The sequence below is a fragment of the Pinus tabuliformis genome, chromosome 2_2 (assembly GCF_031772625.1).
Source record: "Pinus tabuliformis cultivar Carrire ecotype Pingquan chromosome 2_2, CPIR1, whole genome shotgun sequence".
Lineage (NCBI taxonomy): Eukaryota > Viridiplantae > Streptophyta > Pinopsida > Pinales > Pinaceae > Pinus > Pinus tabuliformis.
Window position 1 is genome coordinate 957,417,328 of NC_142300.1, and position 23,616 is coordinate 957,440,943.

The 23,616-nt window shown below is 40.3% G+C and overlaps 1 protein-coding gene across 4 annotated transcripts in view; it reads right to left on the reverse strand.

Moving 5' to 3' along the window:
- Positions 1–23,616, reverse strand: part of LOC149196394 (uncharacterized) — a 491,550-nt gene that overhangs the window by 153,326 nt on the left and 314,608 nt on the right. For all 4 annotated transcript variants that reach the window (XM_089405541.1, XM_089405540.1, XM_089405539.1 and 1 more), the window contains 2 exons: positions 19,271–19,352; positions 18,916–18,992 (listed from right to left, as the gene is read on the reverse strand). In XM_089405541.1, the coding sequence (XP_089261667.1) occupies positions 18,916–18,992; positions 19,271–19,352 (159 nt within the window). The remainder of the gene's footprint in view (positions 1–18,915; positions 18,993–19,270; positions 19,353–23,616) is intronic.

Genomic DNA, 23,616 nt, shown 5'->3' on the forward strand with positions numbered 1-23,616 from the left:
CCTGCCTCCATGGGTCGAGCTCACTATCCTAGGCATTGTTTGAACCACTCATAAACTAAGCACTACAAAATAGGCAGTCAAAACAACTTGCCTCTATAAACTTGGAAACCAGTTCATACATTCAATTTTTACCCTTTACATGAAAGAATCTTCTAGAAGAGTTAAACAAGAGTAAAAGTATCCAAAAAGTGTCACAATTACATCCAAGAGGACCACCATCAACCTCAAAAAGTCAAACTGAAACCAAACTGCGTTTTCTGGGCTGAACTGGTCAAATCTGACAAGATTTCCTCAACGGGTCTCGCACTTTGGAGCTCTGTTTGGAGGCCTTCCCGGTGTCAGAATTGGGCGCAGGATAGCTCGTTGGAAAGGTCTGCGAGTCTACTTTCCAACCCAACTAGAATTTTTGGATTTGGAGGTCATTTGCCCAGTCAAAAGTCAATTCTCCCAAGACTGCTTCTGCAACTCAAAAAAGGGGCAGAAAGTCAAATTTTGCATGTATTTTGACCTTCTGAAGGCCCAAAACCCCATAAAAACTCAAGTCCATCCATAGGCATATGTAACTTTGTATGACAAATCTAGAAATGCTAAGTTTTTGCAAAACGGAGCTACGATGACAAAGGGTCTCACCGGGGGTGAGACCCGTTGAGGAGCCAAAACCTGTAAATTTCCAAAAAATACCAAAATTACCCAAAATTCTCAAAAAATTTTGGGATTTGGTTGTAGCTGATGCTAGTGAGTGCCATGATCTTTGAGGGATGCCTCAGCCAAGATACGGAGTGGATTGGTCTTCTTCCTCTGCCTAAGAGCCTCGGACAACCTCCCTTGGAACATTTTCATCTTGGCCTTGCATACATGCATTCTTGCCCAATAGTGATTCTTCATGTTTCTCCGCAGCTTTTTCTCTTGGTTGGCCTTAGCCAACAGCCTCTCCAAGTGGGCATTCTCCTGAATAAGCATTGACTCTCGGTCAGCAGGCAATGGATCACCGGGTCTTCTACGGTTCAAGACTCGGTCGCTACGAATCCTCCATAGCTCATCAAGTGCCTTCTCCTCCTCTAACTGTGTGTTTCGCTGCTCCAGGTAAGTAATAGTCCATTGGGCACCCTCAAGTCTCCTCTGTAAAACATCATTTTCAGCCCTGAGATGCTGAATGATCTCCTTCGCCTCTTGGCTAGGAGAACTGGCCTCAAGATCAATCACCGGATCCTCATGAATCATGGGCTCTTTGCCCCTCTGTAGTACCTGTGCTGGTGAAGAAAGCGAGGCCCCTTCCACCTGATGTGGAGATAACACTCGCTGAGCTGAAGATGAAGGCGAGACCTCTTCCACCTGCTGTGAAGATAGTACTCGCCTAGCTGCTGCAAATAAGGCCCTTGGGCCTTTCTGATAAGTGACCAAAGGAGTGGAGCTGACATGTCGGGTGACGGGAGCATCAGGCTGCTGAGATGGTCCTCCCTCCTCATAAATGACCTCATGGTGTGGCTGAGGTGGCACTGTGAAAAACTCACGGGAGATGAACTCCTCCCATGAGATGCCCTGCTGAGTCAACTGATGTGAGACTATGAGCTGAATCAAACCATAATGACACAAGCTCCTGTACTGCTGGGCGGGGGTCTTCTTCTGCAACATGGGCACCATCCTCTGAATGTTATGAAACAAGAAGACCGGGATGTTCATCATCCTCACTCGGGTGAAATGCATCAAAAGGCGAATGTGATATGAGTACACCTGTGAAAATCTGCCCTCACAGGTAAAATAATGCATAATAAGCCTCATGATGGGAGCATACTCGCTCCGGAGAAATCTGAATGGAAAAACACCCGTCAAAAGTCTCACAAATGGTGGCCGGACATAGGGCTCAAAGTGAACAAAATCTAGCAACCTGCGCTTAGGCCACACCTCACCCACATTCGGTATCCCAGTAGCCTGTGAGATCACCTCGGGTGTCAATGTGAAGCTCACCCCTGCCAGAGTGACATGTCCATCATGGAGGTGTAAGACAAACAAGCGGTCCAACTCTCTATGATGCTGAATCCGAGAGATCCTCTCACAAAACTGATAGCAAGACATGTACTGAAAGCAAGTCAATGCCATAGGACAGGCCTGTAATTCTGCCAAAGAAGTAGGCTCCTCCCGCTTATGATGTCCTCCCTTACCCCCTCTACGAGGCCTCCTCTGTACCTCAGCCTCTGTAGATGATGAATGGTCATCACTTTGCTCATAAGTTTCGGTTTCTGACATGGTTTAGGAGCAAAGTGGACAAATAAAACTGTTGTCTCTACCTGCAAAAAGTGCTGAAATCTATGCTGTTTCAAGGGGAACAAAACATGAGGGAAATGTTAGGGGAGGGATCATTTAACAAGGAATGGGAGTATATAAATATTACAGGGAATTTTTAAGGGAAATTTTGCAAATCATATGCATATAGGAACACATATTTGTAATAGGGAAATCATTTGCAAAGATTATTGCATATGGGAAAAACATGCATGAAAGTAAACATGAGAATATATGTATACATGTTCAATAGGGGAAAAAGGGAAACCATGCACAAAACATGCTGACATTTTACCAACAGGTTTTGTTATTTTGCATATGCATATGGTAGAGGGGAATTAGGGTTTTCATTTTGTTTTGTTTTTTCATGCTTTGGGAGAGGGGTAGGGTTTTCATTTTTAGTGATTTAGGGATGGGAAGGGGATTTGTATTTCATTTATAAAATAATCATGGGGAAAAGAAATGTACATATGAGTGTGGGCAAAAGGGAAAGGAAGGAAACCATCCAAAGGGAAAAACAGCTTGAAACACCATAAACCCTAGCACAATTTAAATATGAACATTGCAGCCATATAAGTCTATTCATTTGCAAGATTTGAGGTTAAAATCATAGCATGAGGGCTTACATCCATCACCAACCTCCAAAGCAATGTGTAAAGAGCCTACCTCGCAACAATTAGATGATTTGGAGGAAAATTGGGAAAATACTTTGAAGTTTGTGGCAGGCTGGCTCAACGGGTCGCGCAGGCCTCCCAACGGGTCGCGCACCTCCCAACGGGTCGCGCCCGTAGTAATTCTGAATTGCGGAGGAGTTCTGGACGGGTCGCGCACCGCCCAACAGGTCGCGCACCTCCTTCGACGGGTCGCGCACCACTCTGCTGCCCGAAATCACTGCAATTTTGCTCCTTTCTCCAATCACTCTCTCAAACTTCTCTTCCAAGCGTTGGGATGCACAATGAGAGTAAAAGGAGGGAAGTAGAACCTTTATAAACTCCATTTGAAAAAATTTCATCCATAAACCCACTTTATAAAGTTTATTTTTGACACTTTTTAAAACACTGATTTTTTGGTTTCCTTTATCCTGAATTTGACTTTTTGAGTGCTTTGACTTGATTCTTTTTGCAGGTAGATCATCTGAGGGACTTTGGCAAGGGGACCAGGGTTATTGCTGTCTTTTTGAAGACTTTTTGGAATTTCATTCTTTTTACAAAAATTTAACATGACCTTGCCTTTAAAAACAGAGTTTTTAAATCCAAGGTTAAAAATGAACTGTACATGATGAAAATATCAAAGAAACATGTTTACAATCCTCCCTCTGGCTTGCTAGGCACTCAAGAACTTTCAAAGACATGACCTTGTAGAGATAAATGACCAAAACCCTAGACCTAGGACCTTTGACCTCAAGACAAAACAAGACAAGCTTGAAAGAACTTAATGACTGATATGACCTGATCCAGCAAAACCAAGAGGGGTATAAATAGACCAGCTCCTCCATCAGGGTTATGGCATGCCTAACGGGATGCAAAATTTGACACTGATGAGACACCTACTAATGCAAATGCAAAGAGCCTTTTGATCACTAATGGAGGGCTTTCAAGACCGACACTAACATTGGCTCCAATGGGGATGGTAGCTCCTTGGAGGTACCAAGAACCTCAGACCTCTGGGAGAACAGACCAGTGCTTTTTATTGGGCAATGGAGTCAACTTATTCACATGTGACCAACTTGAAAACAACTTTATTTGACTTGGACAACTGACTGAAATTCTAGACTAACTTGGACACTAACTCACTTACTCTATACAGAAAATGAACTGACATGAAACAACTTGTAAAACTCACACCAACTGTTCATCATTTTCAGAATTATAGCCTTCACCGCGGGCCCCAAACTGAAGATGGAAATCAGCTTCACACTTGCTGCAGAAAGAAAATGAAATGGTATTTACAATGAGAGTGATTAGAGCAGAAAATGCTCAAGCATGATACCTTTTGAGCAGCCGGCCATTCACCGACCCACCAAGACATTCATCACCGTTCATTTCTTTGAGAAGAAAAGCATTTGGACCACGATATGCTGCAATTTTGTAAGGACCCTTCCATAATTTGTCAAATTTTCCATGCTTCCCTTTATCCTCATTGCGGGCATCCCACCGTAACACAACATCATCAATCTGAAACTCATCTGCTTTGGCCTTTTTGTCATAGATCTTCTTTATGCGCTCCTGCAGCTTAAGGGAATTCTGGTGAACCTCTTCTCGTATCTGCTGTAAATGAATCATTTGACTGATCCGACGTTGCATAGGATCTTCCTCACCACTAGCTTCTTGAAACAATTTGGCTACTGGGACACTAAGTGAAGTAGGAAACACTGCATCTACTCCATAAACAATTTCAAAAGGTGACATACCAATTGATTTCTTTTGACTTACCCGATCAGCCCATAGTGCATTTATTAACTTCTTGTGCCAGCTCTTCTTATTTATTTCCAGCAATTTCTTTATAATGTTCACTAGAGATTTGTTTGAAGATTCGGTCAGCCCATTACCTTGCGGATGATAAGCGGTTGAATGCCCCAAGCTGATGTTATATTTATAACAAAAATCAACCAACTTCTTCGATTTGAATGTTGCCGCGTTGTCTGTAATTAACTTTTGTGGACAGTCGAAACGTGACAAGATATTATTTTCAAGAAAAGAAATAATTACCGAATCCGTAGCCTGCCGGGTGGGAATGGCTTCAATCCACTTTGTGAAGTAATCTGTGGCGGTCAAGATCCATCGATGCTGCCCGGAAGATGCTGGGTGGATTTCGCCAATAAAATCCAAGCCCCACTGCTGAAATGGTGCGCTGATCTCAACCGGCTTGAGAGGCAATGGCTGTAATTTCTGTTTTCCTTGAAAAATTTGACATTCATGACAACTCTTTACCGCTTTATACACATCAGAAAATAAAGAAGGCCAATAAAAACCAACTCTCAAGATCTTATTAGCCGTGGTTTTCCAAAATAAGTAACCCCCACAGTCACCTTCATGGAAATCATCTACTGTTGTTTTAGCTTCCTCTTCGACCAAACAGTTCAGCAAGATGCCACCGGGATCCTTCCAATAAAGTGCAGATTTTATAATGCAAAATTTGGCAGCCTTTAGCTTCAATGTTCTAGCTTTGTTTCTAGGCATTCCAGGAGGAGAAGATAAATTTTGAAGCACATAAACTATATCAGCATACCAAGGAGAAGACACAAAGATATCGAACACCTGTAGAACTGAATTTTCTTCATCTTCATCGGACAAGGCAGCAATCAAATTGATATCAAGGACATGAAGGTTTGCTTCAGCCATCAACTTAGCAAGACCTTGACCTCTAACCAACTTGGTAGGCTTATTTTCTACATCATATTCTCATAGTGCAGCAATCCACTTACCCCTTCTTCCTTCCGGTTCCGTTTATACTAAAACATCCTTCACAGCTGCATTAGGAACATATGCTAAAATATGAGAATTTAATATGTAAACCCGGAAATCTTTCAAAGCTTCGATCAACGCCAACGCTTGCTTCTCAATGATATTATAATTCAGCGCTCTGTCTCTTATGATGCGGCTGAAAAAAGCTATGGGCCTCTCAACTCCATCTCTCTTTTGCATTAACACGACTACCAATGTATGCTCAGAGGCAAATGAAAACAAAATGAAATCCTGTGTATAATCTGGGCTGATCAAGGTTGGGGCTGAAGATAAGATTACCTTTATTAAATTAAAAGATTTCACCGCCTCTTCGGTCCATTTGAGCTCGCTGTCCTTCTTTAGTATACTTGTTATCTCTCTAAGATGTTCAGCAAGATTGGGGATGAAACGACGCAGAAAATTCAATTTACCATTGAAGGACTGAATTTCTTTCTTGCTACGAGGCTGCTCCACTTGCTGAATTGCTTTTACTCGTGCAGGATCTATACGAATGTCGTCTTTAGAAATGATATGGCCCAGCAGCTTGCCTTCGCTCATAGCAAAAAGACTCTTTTTCGGATTCAATGAGATACCATATTTTCTGCACTTCTGAAACACCTTAGTCAAATGAAACAAATGCTCTTCATCTGATTTAGAAAACACGGTCAGATCATCAAGATAAACAACTAAAAAGACATCTTTCTCATTTGCAAAGGCCATGTCCATTGCACGCTGAAATGTGGCACCCGCGTTCTTCAATCCAAACGGCATCTTGGCATAATGAAATGTACCCCATGGAGTAGTAAATGTTGTCTTGTCACGGTCATCTTCGTGCACCAAAATCTGATTATATCCGGAGTAACCATCAAGCAATGACATCCTAGATGCCCCCACAACCCGCTGCAATATGTGGTCCATCTTGGGCAGCGGATAATTATCCTTTAATGACACCTTGTTCAGATTTCTAAAGTCTATACACAAGCGAATCTCACTGGTTTTCTTCCTCACGGGCACCAAGTTTGAGATCCAATCGGAAAACCGGATTGGCACTATGATTCCAGACTTATACAACCTGTTGACTTCCTTCTCAATCAATGGCAGCAATTTAGGATTAATTCTTCTCAACTTTTGCCGGAAAGGCTTTTGATTTGGCTTTATGGGTATGGTATGCTGAATAATGCTTGTATCATAAGTTTTCAAATCTGAATAGTCCCATGCAAAAACATTAGAATACAGAGACAATAATCTAATATACTCTTGCTTTACCTTAGGCGGCAATGCTTTTGAAAGCTTCACCATCTTTGGATTCGCAGTTCTCCCAAGGTTCACATCTTCAACTCCTTCGTTCGTTGGCCTCAAAGTTGGCTTGCGGGCCACATCATCCTGATCAAACAATTCTTCCAAAGGAATCAATCCTTTTGGAATGTGATTGTCCTTGAGCTGCAATACATCCATCTGATTCACTCCTTCAGCTTCCGTATCTATTGAAATGTCTTCGAATTTACCCTTAACTTGCAGAAAATCTTTGATTTCTTCGTCATCTTGGAACACTTGCCAACACCTTTGGTTATCTGGAACTGTAGGACGATGCTTCACATATATCTCAAACTTATTGCTGGAATTCATGGGTATTTTCAGATTACTTGCTGCCTTAGTCAATGCGTCCGCAACACCATTCTGAATCCGGGGCACACATGTCAAAGTATGTTCAGAAAACCTCTTTAAAATGTCCAAAACAGCATTCCTATATGCTCTCATGCGAGGATGTTTGGCCTGAAATTCACCTTTCACTTGCTTGATAACTAACTCGGAGTCGCCATAAACCGCTATCTTCTTTGCTTTCAACTTCCGAAGAATTTTCAGGCCAGCAATTAGAGCTTCATATTCCGCCTCATTATTTGAACAATCAAATGCCAATTTATAAGAACATACCCGTACCTTGCTTGGAACTTGATCTTGGGCTGAGAATGGGCTTCGAATCCACACACCTATACCAGCACCATCGCTGCCCACTGCACCATCAAAATCCATGGTCCAAAGACCATCCTCATCATCTTCTAAGTGCTGAAAATCTGATTTTGATTCATGCTCTGCTTGCTGCCCTTTTATTTCAGCAATTGGCCTCATGACAGCAGACCTTTCTTCACTTTCCTTTCTCAAAACTTCCCTGAAATTTTCTGAAATATCTGGTATATCTTCTACTTGAACTAACTGACTATCTACCTCATTGAAATTTTCCGCAAACAAAACAAAAGATTCTAAATCTGTCTGTACATAATTTACAGGATGATTGACGGGCTTTTCCTTACTAGTGATCATGTATTTCATCTTTTGTTCCCGATATAACTTCCTCATTTGACCGAAAACTGGAATTGTAGCATATGAAAAATCAAGTTGAATTGTACCTTTGAGTTTGGCTCCCCATGATCTCGACAGCAACATGCCAAACCGCGGAGGAATATCCGCCACCACCACATCCATCAAAACATTTTTCGCTGGAATTTGATCTAGACTCACCACCAAGTCTTTGATCAAGCCAATACATCTTACCCGGCTGGAATCAAACGAATACAAATCATGATACTTCCTTGTGATGTCAAGCCCCAGCTTCTCCATAATTGTTTTCGGCATCAAATTATGTGAAGCTCCCGAGTCAAACATAGCATTGTGCAGCACAAACTCATGCAATCGCAAACTGATATAAAATGGAGGAACATCACTCTCGGGAGACTCACCATTCAAAGCTGGCCCAAAGATCAACTCCGGCTGATCATCTTGTACATTCACCATGTCTAGCATTGGATCAAAATTCAGCAACTTGGAAATTTGGCCTCGGTAAGTAGCGTTCTTCATGACCTCCGTCAAAGGAATAGATATTTTCACTTTTGCAATCTCATTCTCCAAACTGAAAACCGGAAGCTTCTCACCTTCCTTTGCCGGATTATCTCTTTTCTCAGCTTTATCCTTTGGTGCATTTGATGGCTGATCTATCTTAGCTGCTGGTGATGATGGAATTGTTGAAGGACCAACTATGTCTTTTCCTTTTGAGGAAACCGAATCATTCTTTGCTGCCATGTCTCTCTTTTTCTGCACGGGATTTATAGGAATAGCTCGGCTTCTCAATTGCCTTTGCTGTCCTTGCTGAGCTGATAAAGCATTTAAGTACCCTTTTTGATATTCTTCAGATTCTTCTTCAAGTATTGTATCATTTGACAAAATATAATGCTCATCTTGAGGAAAGACAGAATTACTCACCAACTCATCTTCTTCCGTAATATATGTAGGCATATCATCAGGAATGAAGAAATGATTTTCCTCGCCAACATTATCACCTTCATCTTCAGATTCTTGGCTAACAAAATTCTGCTGAAAAGGTGGTTTCATTTGCTGCTGAGCTGCTGTGTCTTGTGCCTTTGTTTCACGCTGCTTGATCCTATATTGTTGCTGCTGTTGACCTCTGAAATTGGGATTTCGAATCTGAAGCTCCGGCTTGTCAATAGTCATCTTTTCAAGTGCCCTCTTTATCTGCTCAACCTGCTGAAGAACCTGATTTGATGTGGATGCTTCCTCCTTGATTGTAACTCGTTTTTCTGCCTTCATCCTTGCTCTTTTGTCATTCAAATTTGCCTCAACGCTGACAGCAATTTTCTGCATCTCCTCCAAGGTAGGTGGATCTCTGTCTCTCAATGAATAAGCCATCTCCGGATCAAAACCATCCGGGAACTTAAGAAGTGCTGATTTTCTAGATGGCCTCAAATCATCGGGAATAACATTATAAACTGTATTGAATCTGATTATGGAATCTTGAACCGACTCACCCGGATTACGCTTGATGTTGTTGTATTCAGCATTAATTTGAAGCGGATCCTTTCTGATTTCCCACCAATCTAAAAACTGATTCTGAAGTGCTTCTAAAGTAGCAATGCTGTTAGCTGTCAATCCTCTGAACCATTTTCTAACTTCTCCTGCAAATGTTTGCACGAATAACCGCATGGTAACATCTTCTTCATCTAACTCATATAGATCAAAAAATGTGGTCATCTTGTCGATATGTTGCTGAGCTGTAATACTTTGTGGAGTGCCATCAAACATGGGGATTTTACTTTGGTAATCAGCTGGCATATCATGAAGATTTGCAGGTAGAACCAATGGGGCAAACCGGGCAGCCATTGCTCTAGGTGGGGGAGTAGGATGGGTATAAGGAGGAGCTGTGATAGCAGGGATTATAACAAGAGGAGGTGTAGTTTGTGGAGTTGGAGGAGTCGGAGGAGTAGGAGAAGGAGGAGAACCGACTGCTGATTCAGGATAGGTGATTATAGGTCAAACTGAAACATAAGGAGGATAAGCTTCTTCATGTGCTGTGATAGTTGATCCAATGTGATCAGAAATATTTTCAACAAAATCAGCAAGGGTAGTAGCTTGAATACGTGACTGAAGATGTCTTAAAATGAAATTTTCAACCAATTTATTATGTCTCTCAAACTCAATAGCAGCTGCAAAATCAGGGTCAAGAACTAGAGAATCGAGCGCACTTTCAGACTTAGCTTTAAACAGAGACAACTCAAAGCTTTCGTCAAAATCTAAATCTTCAAGATAATCAAAAATAGCTGGACATGAATGAGATCTGAAAATGGTTTGAGGATCTGTAGCCAGCTTGTTTTCTCCAAATGACTAGGAAAGAAAAAGCATTCAACCTGTGAAAACTCTCAACCTATCATCCACGGCTCAGAGTTGACAATTACACGGGGATAAGATGTCAATGAAGCGCTATGTTCACAAGCTCACGGAGATTGACTGAAGCAGCGTTTATCTACTTGCGCTGATGCAAAACAAGAGCGTTTTCGAAGGCTACCTGGCGTAACTTCAGGCTCCGTCTAAGACCTATGAAATAACACGTCAATGAGAAAAGGTTTAGATGTTCTCCCCAGTATGGTCGCCAAAATGTTAGCTCTTGAAATTTCACCTCAGGTTGAGAAAGGTAAACCTCAAGGTAACATCAAACCATTCAGCCTCGTAGCTAGCCCTACGGGGCAGGAGAAGGCTCTCTCCGGTCAATCTCGGTAGATCTTCAATGGGATGAGATGACCAACAAGGTAACACTGATATTAGGCTAGTAAACTGATTAAAAAAGGTTAATTTGGGGTTTTTAGGATTTTTGGTGGCAATTTGAGGAATTGCAATTTTGGGTGCGGGGATTTGACACAGTTTCTGCAGGGAGATCTTTGGGGCGAGGTAGGAGCCTGTATTGATGCCTTTAGTTGAAGTGGATGATTAGGAAAGAAAGAGGAGGAGCTAAAGAGAGCAAACAATGACTTTGAATTCCCTTTAGACAGTAGAAAACATGGAAATTAAACAAATTTAAAAGCAGAGCATTGCTAGCATGAATTCATACTTTAACACTTCATTTGTTTAATGTGCAGCAGTAAATTAAGGAAATGAATCACATAACAAAGCTTACAAGAACATGAAGAAACACTCCATCGACACATGAGTCCACAAGAATCCCAAAGATGACTGCAAAACCCTGGTCTTCCTTAGCCAAAAATTGCAGAGATACAAGTGAAATAATACAATGATAGCTTCTCCCTCAAGAGTCCAACCATGAAAATGAGCAAGAAAGTACATAATATAGATGATCTAACCTCTTTCCCTGCCTCCATGGGTCGAGCTCACTATCCTAGGAGCTGTTTGAACCACTTCTAAACTAAGCACTACAAAATAGGCAGTTAAAACAACTTGCCTCTATAAACTTGGAAACCAGTTCATACATTCAATTTTTACCTTTTACATGAAAGAATCTTCTAGAAGAGTTAAACAAGAGTAAAAGTATCCAAAAAGTGTCACAATTACATCCAAGAGTACCACCATCAACCTCAAAAAGTCAAACTGAAGCCAAACTGCGTTTTCTGGGCTGAACTGGTCAAATCTGGCAAGATTTCCTCAACGGGTCGCGCACATTTTCTCAACGGGTCGTGCACTTTGGAGCTCTGTTTGGAGGCCTTCCCGGTGTCAGAATTGGGCGCAGGATAGCTCGTTGGAAAGGTCTGCGAGTCTACTTTCCAACCCAACTGGAATTTTTGGATTTGGAGGTCATTTGCCCAGTCAAAAGTCAATTCTCCCAAGACTGCTTCTGCAACTCAAAAAAGGGGCAGAAAGTCAAATTTTGCATGTATTTTGACCTTCTGGAGGCCCAAAACCCCATAAAAACTCAAGTCCATCCATAGGCATATGTAACTTTGCATGAAAAATCTAGAAATGCTGAGTTTTTGCAAAACGGAGCTACGATGACAAAGGGTCTCACCGGGGGTGAGACCCGTTGAGGAGCCAAAACCTGTAAATTTCCAAAAAATACCAAAATTACCCAAAATTCTCAAAAAAATTTGGGATTTGTGCTGTAGCTGATGCTAGTGAGTGCCATGATCTTTGAGGGATGCCTCAGCCAAGATACGGAGTGGATTGGTCTTCTTCCTCCGCCTAAGAGCCTCGGACAACCTCCTTTGGAACATTTTCATCTTGGCCTTGCATACATGCATTCTTGCCCAATAGTGATTCTTCATGTTTCTCAGCAGCTTTTTCTCTTGGTTGGCCTTAACCAACAACCTCTCCAAGTGGGCATTCTCCTGAATAAGCATTGACTCTCGGTCAGCAGGCAATGTATCACCGGGTCTTCTACGGTTCAAGACTCGGTCGCTACGAATCCTCCATAGCTCATCAAGTGCCTTCTCCTCCTCTAACTGTGTGTTTCGCTGCTCCAGGTAAGTAATAGTCCAATGGGCACCCTCAAGTCTCCTCTGTAAAACATCATTTTCAGCCCTGAGATGCTGAATGATCTCCTTCGCCTCTTGGCTAGGAGAACTGGCCTCAAGATCAATCACCGGATCCTCATGAATCATGGGCTCTTTGCCCCTCTGTAGTACCTGTGCTGGTGAAGAAAGCGAGGCCCCTTCCACCTGATGTGGAGATAACACTCGCTGAGCTGAAGATGAAGGCGAGACCCATTCCACCTGCTGTGGAGATAGTACTCGCCTAGCTGTTGCAAATAAGGCCCTTGGGCCTTTCTGATAAGTGACCAAAGGAGTGGAGCTGACATGTCGGGTGACGGGAGCATCAGGCTGCTGAGATGGTCCTCCCTCCTCATGAATGACCTCATGGTGTGGCTGAGGTGGCACTGTGAAAAACTTACGGGAGATGAACTCCTCCCATGAGATGCCCTGTTGAGTCAACTGATGTGAGACTATGAGCTGAATCAAACCATAATGACACAAGCTCCTGTACTGCTGGGCCTGGGTCTTCTTCTGCAACATGGGCACCATCCTCTGAATGTTATGAAACAAGAAGACCGGGATGTTCATCATCCTCACTCGGGTGAAATGCATCAAAAGGCGAATGTGATATGAGTACACCTGTGAAAATCTGCCCTCACAGGTAAAATAATGCATAATAAGCCTCATGATGGGAGCATACTCGCTCCGGAGAAATCTGAATGGAAAAACACCCGTCAAAAGTCTCACAAATGGTGGCCGGACATAGGGCTCAAAGTGAACAAAATCTAGCAACCTGCGCTTAGGCCACACCTCACCCACATTCGGTATCCCTGTAGCCTGTGAGATCACCTCGGGTGTCAATGTGAAGTTCACCCCTGCCAGAGTGAGATGTCCATCATGGAGGTGTAAGACAAACAAGCAGGCCAACTCTCTATGATGCTGAATCCGAGAGATCCTCTCACAAAACTGATAGCAAGACATGTACTGAAAGCAAGTCACTGCCATAGGACAGGCCTGTAATTCTGCCAAAGAAGTAGGCTCCTCCCGCTTATGATGTCCTCCCTTACCCCCTCTACGAGGCCTCCTCTGTACCTCAGCCTCTGTAGATGATGAATGGTCATCACTTTGCTCATAAGTTTCGGTTTCTGACATGGTTTAGGAGCAAAGTGGACAAATAAAAGTACTGTCTCTGCCTGCAAAAAGTGTTGAAATCTATGTTGTTTCAAGGGGAACAAAACATGAGGGAAATGTTAGGGGAGGGATCATTTAACAAGGAATGGGAGTATATAAATATTACAGGGAATTTTTAAGGGAAATTTTGCAAATCATATGCATATAGGAACACATATTTGTAATAGGGAAATCATTTGCAAAGATTATTGCATATGGGAAAAACATGCATGAAAGTAAACGTGAGAATATATCTATACATGTTCAATAGGGGAAAAAGGGAAACCATGCACAAAACATGCTGACATTTTACCAACAGGTTTTGTTATTTTGCATATGCATATGGTAGAGGGGAATTAGGGTTTTCATTTTGTTTTGTTTTTTGATGCTTTGGGAGAGGGGTAGGGTTTTCATTTTTAGTGATTTAAGGATGGGAAGGGGATTTGTATTTCATTTATAAAATAATCATGGGGAAAAGAAATGTACATATGAGTGTGGGCAAAAGGGAAAGGAAGGAAACCATCCAAAGGGAAAAACAGCTTGAAACACCATAAACCCTAGCACAATTTAGTCATGAACATTGCAGCCATATAAGTTTATTCATTTGCAAGATTTGAGGTTAAAATCATAGCATGAGGGCTTACATCCATCACCAACCTCCAAAGCAATGTGTAAAGAGCCTACCTCGCAACAATTAGATGATTTGGAGGAAAATTGGGAAAATACTTTGAAGTTTGCGGCAGGCTGGCTTAACGGGTCGCGCAGGCCTCCCAACGGGTCGCGCACCTCCCAACGGGTCGCGCCCGTAGGAATTCTGAACTGCGGAGGAGTTCTGGACGAGTCGCGCACCGCCCAACAGGTCGCGCACCTCCTTCGACGGGTCGCACACCACTCTGTTGCCCGAAATCACTGAAATTTTGCTCCTTTCTCCAATCACTCTCTCAAACCTCTCTTCCAAGCGTTGGGATGCACAATGAGAGTAAAAGGAGGGAAGTTGAACCTTTATAAACTCCATTTGAAAAAATTTCATCCATAAACCCACTTTATAAAGTTTATTTTTGACACTTTTTAAAACACTGATTTTTTGGTTTCCTTTATCCTGAATTTGACTTTTTGAGTGCTTTGACTTGATTCTTTTTGCAGGTAGATCATCTGAGGGACTTTGGCAAGGGGACCAGGGTTATTGCTGCCTTTTTGAAGACTTTTTGGAATTTCATTCTTTTTACAAAAATTTAACATGACCTTGGCTTTAAAAACAGAGTTTTTAAATCCAAGGTTAAAAATGAACTGTACATGATGAAAATATCAAAGAAACATGTTTACAATCCTCCCTCTGGCTTGCTGGGCACTCAAGGACTTTCAAAGACATGACCTTGCAGAGATAAATGACCAAAACCCTAGACCTAGGACCTTTGACCTCAAGACAAAACAAGACAAGCTTGAAAGAACTTAATGACTGATATGACCTGATCCAACAAAACCAAGAGGGGTATAAATAGACCAGCTCCTCCATCAGGGTTATGGCATGCCTAACGGGATGCAAAATTTGACACTGATGAGACACCTACTAATGCAAATGCAAAGAGCCTTTTGATCACTGATGGAGGGCTTTCAAGACCGACACTAACAGGACAATTCGTCAAGGTCGGCTAGCAACTAAACTGCCCCCTCTTGTGCTCCACGTTTTGGTATAAATACAAGTGCCTTGCAAGTCATTTTTACACACAACTCTCTTGAGATTTCTTCTTCTCCACTTGTTTTAGGTTTTAGTGGAAAGAACAATCTCTAAGAGAAAAACACAATCCTAGAGGATGATGCCCTAAACGCAGTCTTAGAGGATGATGCCCTACCCGCAAAGGGTGGTCTAACCGCAGTCCAAGAGAGGAGATCTGGCCACAATAAAGAGGCTCCTTCACAGCTTAAACCTACTCCTATACACTGCCCTAATCTACTCTAATACGCTGCCTAAAGGATGCCTTAATCCGCTGTCATGAGGAGACCTTAAATGTGCCCTAGCCGCAAATCTAAGGAAGGGTTACAGCTGATGCAAAATGTGCCCTAGCCGCAGGTATCATCACAGCAAAAGAGACTTCTAACGCAGACCTAAAAGGTTGTCATCTTAGCTAGCTGTTAGGCCGAGTTTGAGGGCTAAATGCATGATGCTTGTGACATGTTTTGAGGACTGAATGTTGTGCTAGGCCACAGGCCATAGCACCACAGTTGGGCTTGCGTAAGGCAGCAAAGCGCTGTCATATGCCGTAAGGCAGCAACCGAACTAGGGAGGGGTTCTATTAAGGTATGCCGCAGTCCTTCAAAGGCTGTTGGAGAATCAAAGGCTACAGCCATATGAAAGTTTGAGCAGCAAGTTGGATATTCCTATGTAAGGATAGGTAGGATTGTCTTAACATGAAGGCTGTCCACCAAGTATTAGAATTACTTCCAGTACAACATATAGAGAATCCTCTTAACAGTGAACTATGCAGCAAATGATAAGATATGACAGTGTTGGAGCAGCATGGTATGGAACGCTGCTACAGCATGACAGACATCATAAAGAAGTGTAGTGCAACATGTTCTGTGCTTGGTAACAAAGTGCAGCACTGTGATAAAAGGAGTGGCAACATGGTGCAGTATGGAGCAGCAATAGTACAGCATCGTAATGATGAACATATGACAGCAGCAAGAACATATGGCAGCAGCAAGAAGGTATTGTAGCAACAGGATGATGAGGTATTGCAGCGTGCAATCGGGTGCAGCATAGTGCAATGAAGAGCCCAGCATAATGCAGCAAGAGGAGATGCAATACAGTGATGGGTACAGTCATGATTAGTGAAGCAAGATGAGATGCAGCATTGTGATGATGGGTGCAGCATGGTGCAACACAGTGAGGTGCAGCATAATGACGAGATGCGGCATGATGATAGGTGAAGGAGTCACCTTGGAGAATCAGTTGAAGCAACATGTCTTCAACTGATCTCATGTATCATCTTCTTAGAGATGATCTATGCTCTTATCTAAATAAGTCAAAGAGTTGACTTCTGTTGTAAATGTATTCTCGCTCTCTCTGTTGAACTATTGAAGAATATATAAGAAGAATTGATCAAGGGTTTCCCCAATTTGGGGTTTGTCCCTGGCTAGTGCCACATCTTGTGTCCTGTTGTCTTGGCTTGTCTTCTGCGATTTATGTTTATATTCTATCTGCAATTTAACTTAATGTTGATGTGATTGCTAATCTGGAAAAGATATTGAGCTAACTGTGAATATTGAAATAAATTTCTCTAAGCATAGAACATACCTAAAATTAACACATCAAAATCTATTCTTTTCAATGGTTAGATATATCTCCTTAGGGCTGACATCACAAGCCCTAGGTAATTTTTCCCTAGGAAACTGTAAAGTAGCACCAAGACTTCAACTTAGGGCTTGTTGAAGGCTTGTGGCTCCTTTAGTTGATCATATCCACTTTTCACAACCCTTTTCTAGGTCTTATGCACCTTTGTAAGACATTATCATTGACTAGTCCTCAAACCCTAGGTCATAAATGCCTTTGATAAGCCTCTTGAAGAGGACATTGTTCCTTGTCTTATTGGATTGTGCCTTGTCCTTCGTTTAAGTGCCTTTCTTGAGTGTATCCCATCCGTCACCTTTGAACCACTGATTTAGAATACCTATTAGGTGACTAATACTAGGGAAGCCTCCCTTGTGGTGAAAATCCACTAAAAAGCAGGAGGGGGTTGTGCTATGGTGACATTCAGCCTCCAGTTTAGTGTTGCTCCTTGGTCTAGTTGATGTCTTGTGAGGCCTCTCAGAAGACGTGTAATATTTTGAGTCAATAAGCTGAACCCATATAGGATGAAACATGTATATTAATAATAAATATGATAGATAATAGATTGATGTCATACAATGCCATGTGATTTATACTTACAGCATTGACTAGTTACTATGGCCGATAGGTCATGTCCCTTAGTTAGGGTGTTTCACTTTATTTATTATTATTATTATAATTTATTATTGTTATCTATTGATGTTTATTTATGTATTTATGTTCATTACATGGACCAGTACAATGGAAAAAAAATCAACCGATCAATTTATACATAGAATGTTGATATTCTGATAATAAAAAAAAGCTATAGATTCATGCACATATATGTAAATCCAAGCCATTAAACACCAAATATGCAATGTTTTCTCATATATAAGGTATGTAAGGGTGAGAATAGAAAATTAACACCAACTACAATACATATTTGAACCAAAATAGATAAACATTGAGGCTTGAAAAAGCCTCAAAACTACAAAAATAATCATAGTACAGTTAAATTAAATCAAACTACATATTCAATTGAATCTAGATCCTCCAAGTTCTTTGCATAGGTATGATTGCCATATTGACTTGATGCCCCCATAGGTTTATACTTTATACCAATGTCCATAACCTGCAGCAATGAAAGTTGCTGCAAGCGAATCCAGGTGAAGTCCACCCAAGATTGGGCAAGGCATCATAAAATCGATAAAAAACAGGTTTCCTGGATTTTGGTCTTTCCTGTTTTTTATTTAAGTGGGTGCTGGGGGGGGGCCATTGGTGCAAATTTACAAAACCTCTTATTTTGCCAGGTTTTGTCCTGAACCAGGCAATTTGATCAGTTTTGGCCAGTTCAGGATAAAACCAGTTTGAATGACCAGTTTGGACCAGAAACCACAAAATTAATCTCAACTGGTAAATTCTGGTTGTGTTCAGCCAGTTCTGATAGCACTGATAATAACAACCCTGGCACCACATAGTGCTGATTCCATTTGAAAGGACAAACCTTAAAGTAGGCCTCCTGAAAATAAAACATTTGATTTGGCCACTTGTAATATCTTCAAAAATTCAAAGGAGACACTAAATCATAGGGCCAATCTATCACCTATGTTATACTGATTGGAGCATAAATCTAGGCAAGTCCACAAAAGTTCACTTCTGCCATAACAAGTCTACATTACATTTGAAAACGTAGTGGCATACTGATTCTTGTTGTAATCAGTGACACCATATTTCTAGGGCTCAAGAGTCAAAAATTGAAACATCTCTTAGTAATTCTTATAAACTGCGCAACACAATTAGAAAGATGGCTTTAACTGTCCCTATGTTAAGAAGTAATTAACATTAGGTAGCACAGAAACAGGATTGCAAACAATTCAGAAAATTTCAATACATTCAGAAAAACGAATATCTTGCTAAACAAGAACGAAAAATTAATTGTTCAACATACCTTTAGTAACTCTGCCAGAGTCAACATATGGGGTAGTAACAATGCAGGATGTTTTTTTGCTAAATGATGACAGAAACCTGCAGTTAAAAATAGATTATTCACATATTTTTAATTCCACACTCCCAGTAATGGATATAATAGCTAAAACTGTCTAATACAAAAGCTGTGAAAGTTTCTTTTTCATAGAGCAGGATCACTTCAATATTCAATGGTAGACCATCTAACCCAGTCAAAAAGTGTTTTGAAATGCAATGCACATGCCTTAAATAATAGAAACAGCAAAATATGTGATTTTCTAATCTAAAACGTTACGTTAAATTATAACACATGACTCCAACATATATTTCTTGCATACCATAAGCTGTATTGGATTCCCTTTCAGTTCCTGCACATACAAGCCTCAGAGCATTTTGCAATATTTTGAAGAATGGAAATGCCTGCAACCTCATATTAGATATGTAGGATTAGGAAAGAATATTCTTATCATAAACAATTTAAGAATAATTCATAAATTATCAAATACTGATGTGAAAAATTCAAGCATGACAAAAGAACATACAAAGTCAATTCAGCAACCTACTAATTAGAAAATTAAAAGTCCGATTTACAAGACATTCTATCTTTTTCACCTCCATTTTAAAAGAAAACTCTGCACCATTAATTATTTTCTTTTTGCTCCAAGGATTGATCTTTCCTCAACCAGTAATGGGCAGCACTGTTGGAGGAAGACAACCTTGAGCTCCAATGCTTAAATTTTTGACATAATACCATATTAATTCATAATATATTTGCCTTGTAATGGTGTAAAATGTGACCAATTAATAAGTCAAAGAATGTAATAAAGTGTTGTGTGTGACCACACTCCAAGTGGGAGTGTCTAGGGAGTGTCCCTAGGACCATGCTCCCTGTTACAACAAAATCTAGCACCTTAGTGCCAAACATCATTAAGCAACCTAGATTGAGTGAAACAATGGGAGTGATACGCAACAACTGCCTTTGTTTTAGTGATGGATACAATACTACACAAGTGAGGCTTCCCTAGAAGATCTTAGGGATCAAGTAACCCAAACTGGCTTAAGCTAAATGCCACCTAAGGGTGTGAAATTTCCTTGAAATTGATGCAACTGGAAATTTATTCTTCTAATTGATTAATTATGCAGTTTATTTGTTATAGCAAATAACAAATAAATCACACTGCAATTCTTCACAACGAAACTATGTTGTGGAAAATAAACTGGAATTGCGAAACTATGTTGTGGAAAATAAACTGGAATTGTGAAATCACACTGCAATTCTTCACAATGAAACTATGTTGTGGAAAATAAACTGGAATTGCGAAAATAGATGCACACACACAATAAAAATGACACCAATATTTTTGGACAATGGTCCCCAAAAAAACCTCGAAGAGAAAAATGGTGCAGCAGATGAGGCTTTATTTTTATAATTATGCAACAATAAAATCCAAGTACAATATCTAGATGCCAATCTGGCTATCCTCCAATAAAATAATTTGGCCAAAATATTTGTGAGACAATTTGTCTCACCCGACAACTGATCCTACTCCAAATCTGGTTCTGTCTGGGCTACTTGAATTGCCCATGCATTAGCCTTTGCACAAGCCTTGCGTAGGGCCTACTTGGACTACTTGTGGAGCTGCTCGGAATCTGTCATTCTACTTGACTTTGCCTCTGGAGATGACTTGCTTGGCCTCTTGAAAATCTTCCCAACTACTAACACCTGAATCGACCTCCTCTTCAGCTAAATCAAACTGCCCCCTGAAGCTTCTGCGTTGCCTCTACACAACCTCATTAAGGAAATAATGGGGCTCTCTTGTTGTTGACTCTCTGGCAGTGGAACGCCACCAGAAATCACTGTTATTTCTCCCTCTTTCTTTTTCTTTCCTTCTGGCTCGAACTCTGCAACTGGATAGCTCGATCTGCCAAAGAACTCACTCTCCTTATGTCTCACACTATGCTCAAGTGTGTCTTCCTCATCCCCATCGACACGCTCTTATAATCTCTCGTTGGATCACAAACGACCATGATTAAATCGTTATCAATAGCTAAGATCATGTCAAACACCATCCATGTGAGTTTCTAGAGCTTTCTCAACTTTCCTTAATTAATTACTATTAATTAACCAATTTTCCTAAGGTAGACTTCGGAAAAATTTAAATGATGACTAATTAATTTAATTAAGGTGTTTCGCAACCTTATCTCGCGAAACCTTTTCTGGGTTTTGAAGATCTCGTGTTCCTTAGTCGTTTAGACACAAATCAAGACTAGAACACTTGGGTGATGCTATAAAAACTAACACTCCCTCTTAGCGAGGAAGGGGTTCTCTCCCACAACATTTTCCCTCATGTTGCTGATGTCTGACATCTGTAACAACCTATCACTGTCCATCAAGCCATTGCACATACTTTGATTCGAATTTCTCTTTGGGATTGTTACATTGTGCCACTTGTTTAATCACTTCTACATTGGGATTGGCTCCCATAGTTCTATATAATAGAGCCTTGAACTCTCATTTGTATCATACCGTTACAAGATATTGTGCTTGCAGAAGAGTTGGTGCCTTGTACACTTTCAAAAATATCAATAAAGACTTTGGGGTTTCATTCATGAGGTGTTCCTCCTTTAGGAGTGCGATGAATTGTTGATCATTGGTATAATTCCCTTTACTCATGCTTTGATCTAATTTGTCTCCATATGCTCTTGTAGATTTGTTAATGTAGAGTTATTTTGCATTGACATTTGATTTAGAAGTACGCTCTAGGTATAGAATGCTCTAGTTGGTTTCAAATAAATTTCTAGAGTTTCTTATCATTGTTTATTGCTAAATCTATTTAGAATTAATTCTTGATTGAAGTTTTATAAACAGAACATCTTGTTGGGATCACAAAATCAAGCGTGCGGGGAAGTCTTTGGAGAAACCAACCCACTCTTGATACATTCTTAAAGGAGCTCTCATTTGTTCTTTGATCCTTCATAGTCTTATCTTACAAAGTAGTTTTGCAGGGGTTTTGGCACATAGCTTGTACACAAGCCAAGTACTTCTAAATTTAAATCTCTTTTAAAAAACATTGTACTTCATTTATTTCATTTGCTTGAAGATGGCTAAGCAAAGATGAGTTTACTCTCACTCTTTAGCTTAGCCTTTTGTAAATTATAATTGTACATATACCTTTTATCTTGTTGATTTTTCACTAATACTTAATTTATTTTGCAAACATTGTTTGGATTGTTTACTAACTCTTGTGTGGAAGATATTGAGAAGCAATCTCCCACAACATCTAACAAGTGTTTTCAGGATCTTTGGCAAATGTTGGGGGTTCGATTTCCAAGGATGTCGTGAGCCCTTTTGAGGCTTGTTTTGGCCAAGTTGAATGCACTAGAGGGCTTTCCATTTTCCTCTCTAAGCTGTGGGCATTTGGAGGAAACTTTCACCTTGTTTCCCTTGCATTAGTTTTGTGAAATCTTGTCATTACTTTCTCAAGAAAGGAGGTCTAGTGTCCAAGTTTCAAGCAATTATTGTGAAGACTCTCCTTGAAGTTTAGTTGATGACTTTGAAGAGCCCTGTTCTCATTGTAAGGGCCCTCTTCTCATTGTAATATTAATAAAGGATCTAATTTGTTTGTGGGAGCTTGGGATTTCTCCCATGGTATCCTATCTCCCCATTTAGAGGGAGGCTTCTTTTTGGTGGATTGACATTTGCATGGTATAAGCTTTCATACTTCATTCACTTATATGCATGTTTTTATTTGGAATTAACACAACCTCACTATTACATTCCATTAAGTTAAAATTTGTTACAATTTCATTTGAGTTTTGCATTCTCTATCTCATTGTTGCTTGAAGCTACAAGCTTACACTTTACTTTGGGAAATTCATCCTTTACATGCAAGCATTTTATATTCATAACGAACTTTGATTCGTTTCCATTTACCTTGGTAAATTGTTTCATGAGCACTTGAATACATATTTCATTTTTATGCTACATTGTTATCTTGAATATTGGAGCAATTTATTTTCATTGTCTATTTGAAACAAATTTTACTTTCAAGCAAATTACTTGTATCATTTTAATTCATTGATGAGACACATACAATACTTGTAACTTGTAAGCTAATTTTATTCCTCCAATTGAAGTTATAATTGCAACTTATGTTGAACACTATTTCATTTTCAAGCATTGCAAATCAATCTCTTTGAAGCATTTGCATGTAACATTATTTTATTTTGGGGAAAAAACTTACATGCATTTCATCTAGGCATTTTAGTATAGGAAGGCCCCAAGCCTCATTAAAATTTTACCTCCAACACAAGTTGGTCGAAGTAGACATCTTAGGGATCCTCTACTTCTCTATTGACTCCTCACTGTGAGATCCATATCTTTGGGTAAGGGTGAGGTCTGAGGATTAAAGAGTTAAATTGTAATCTTGTTGTAGAGATAATTAATAAAATTAACCAAGAGAATTTTCCATTACATCTACTTTACTTGTCTCTTGATGGTTTGAGTTTTCATATGCAAAGTCTATTCCAAAAGCAAGTATTGTAATCCTTTCAAACAAGTGTTTTTTTCATGCTTCAAGTCTAATTGCATATTAATGTCTTGGTTTAGCACTTCTTTTCTTTTACATTTCCAAGTTAATAACTAATTTTTGGGTTTTGGCAAGATATGTTTCACATATTTTGA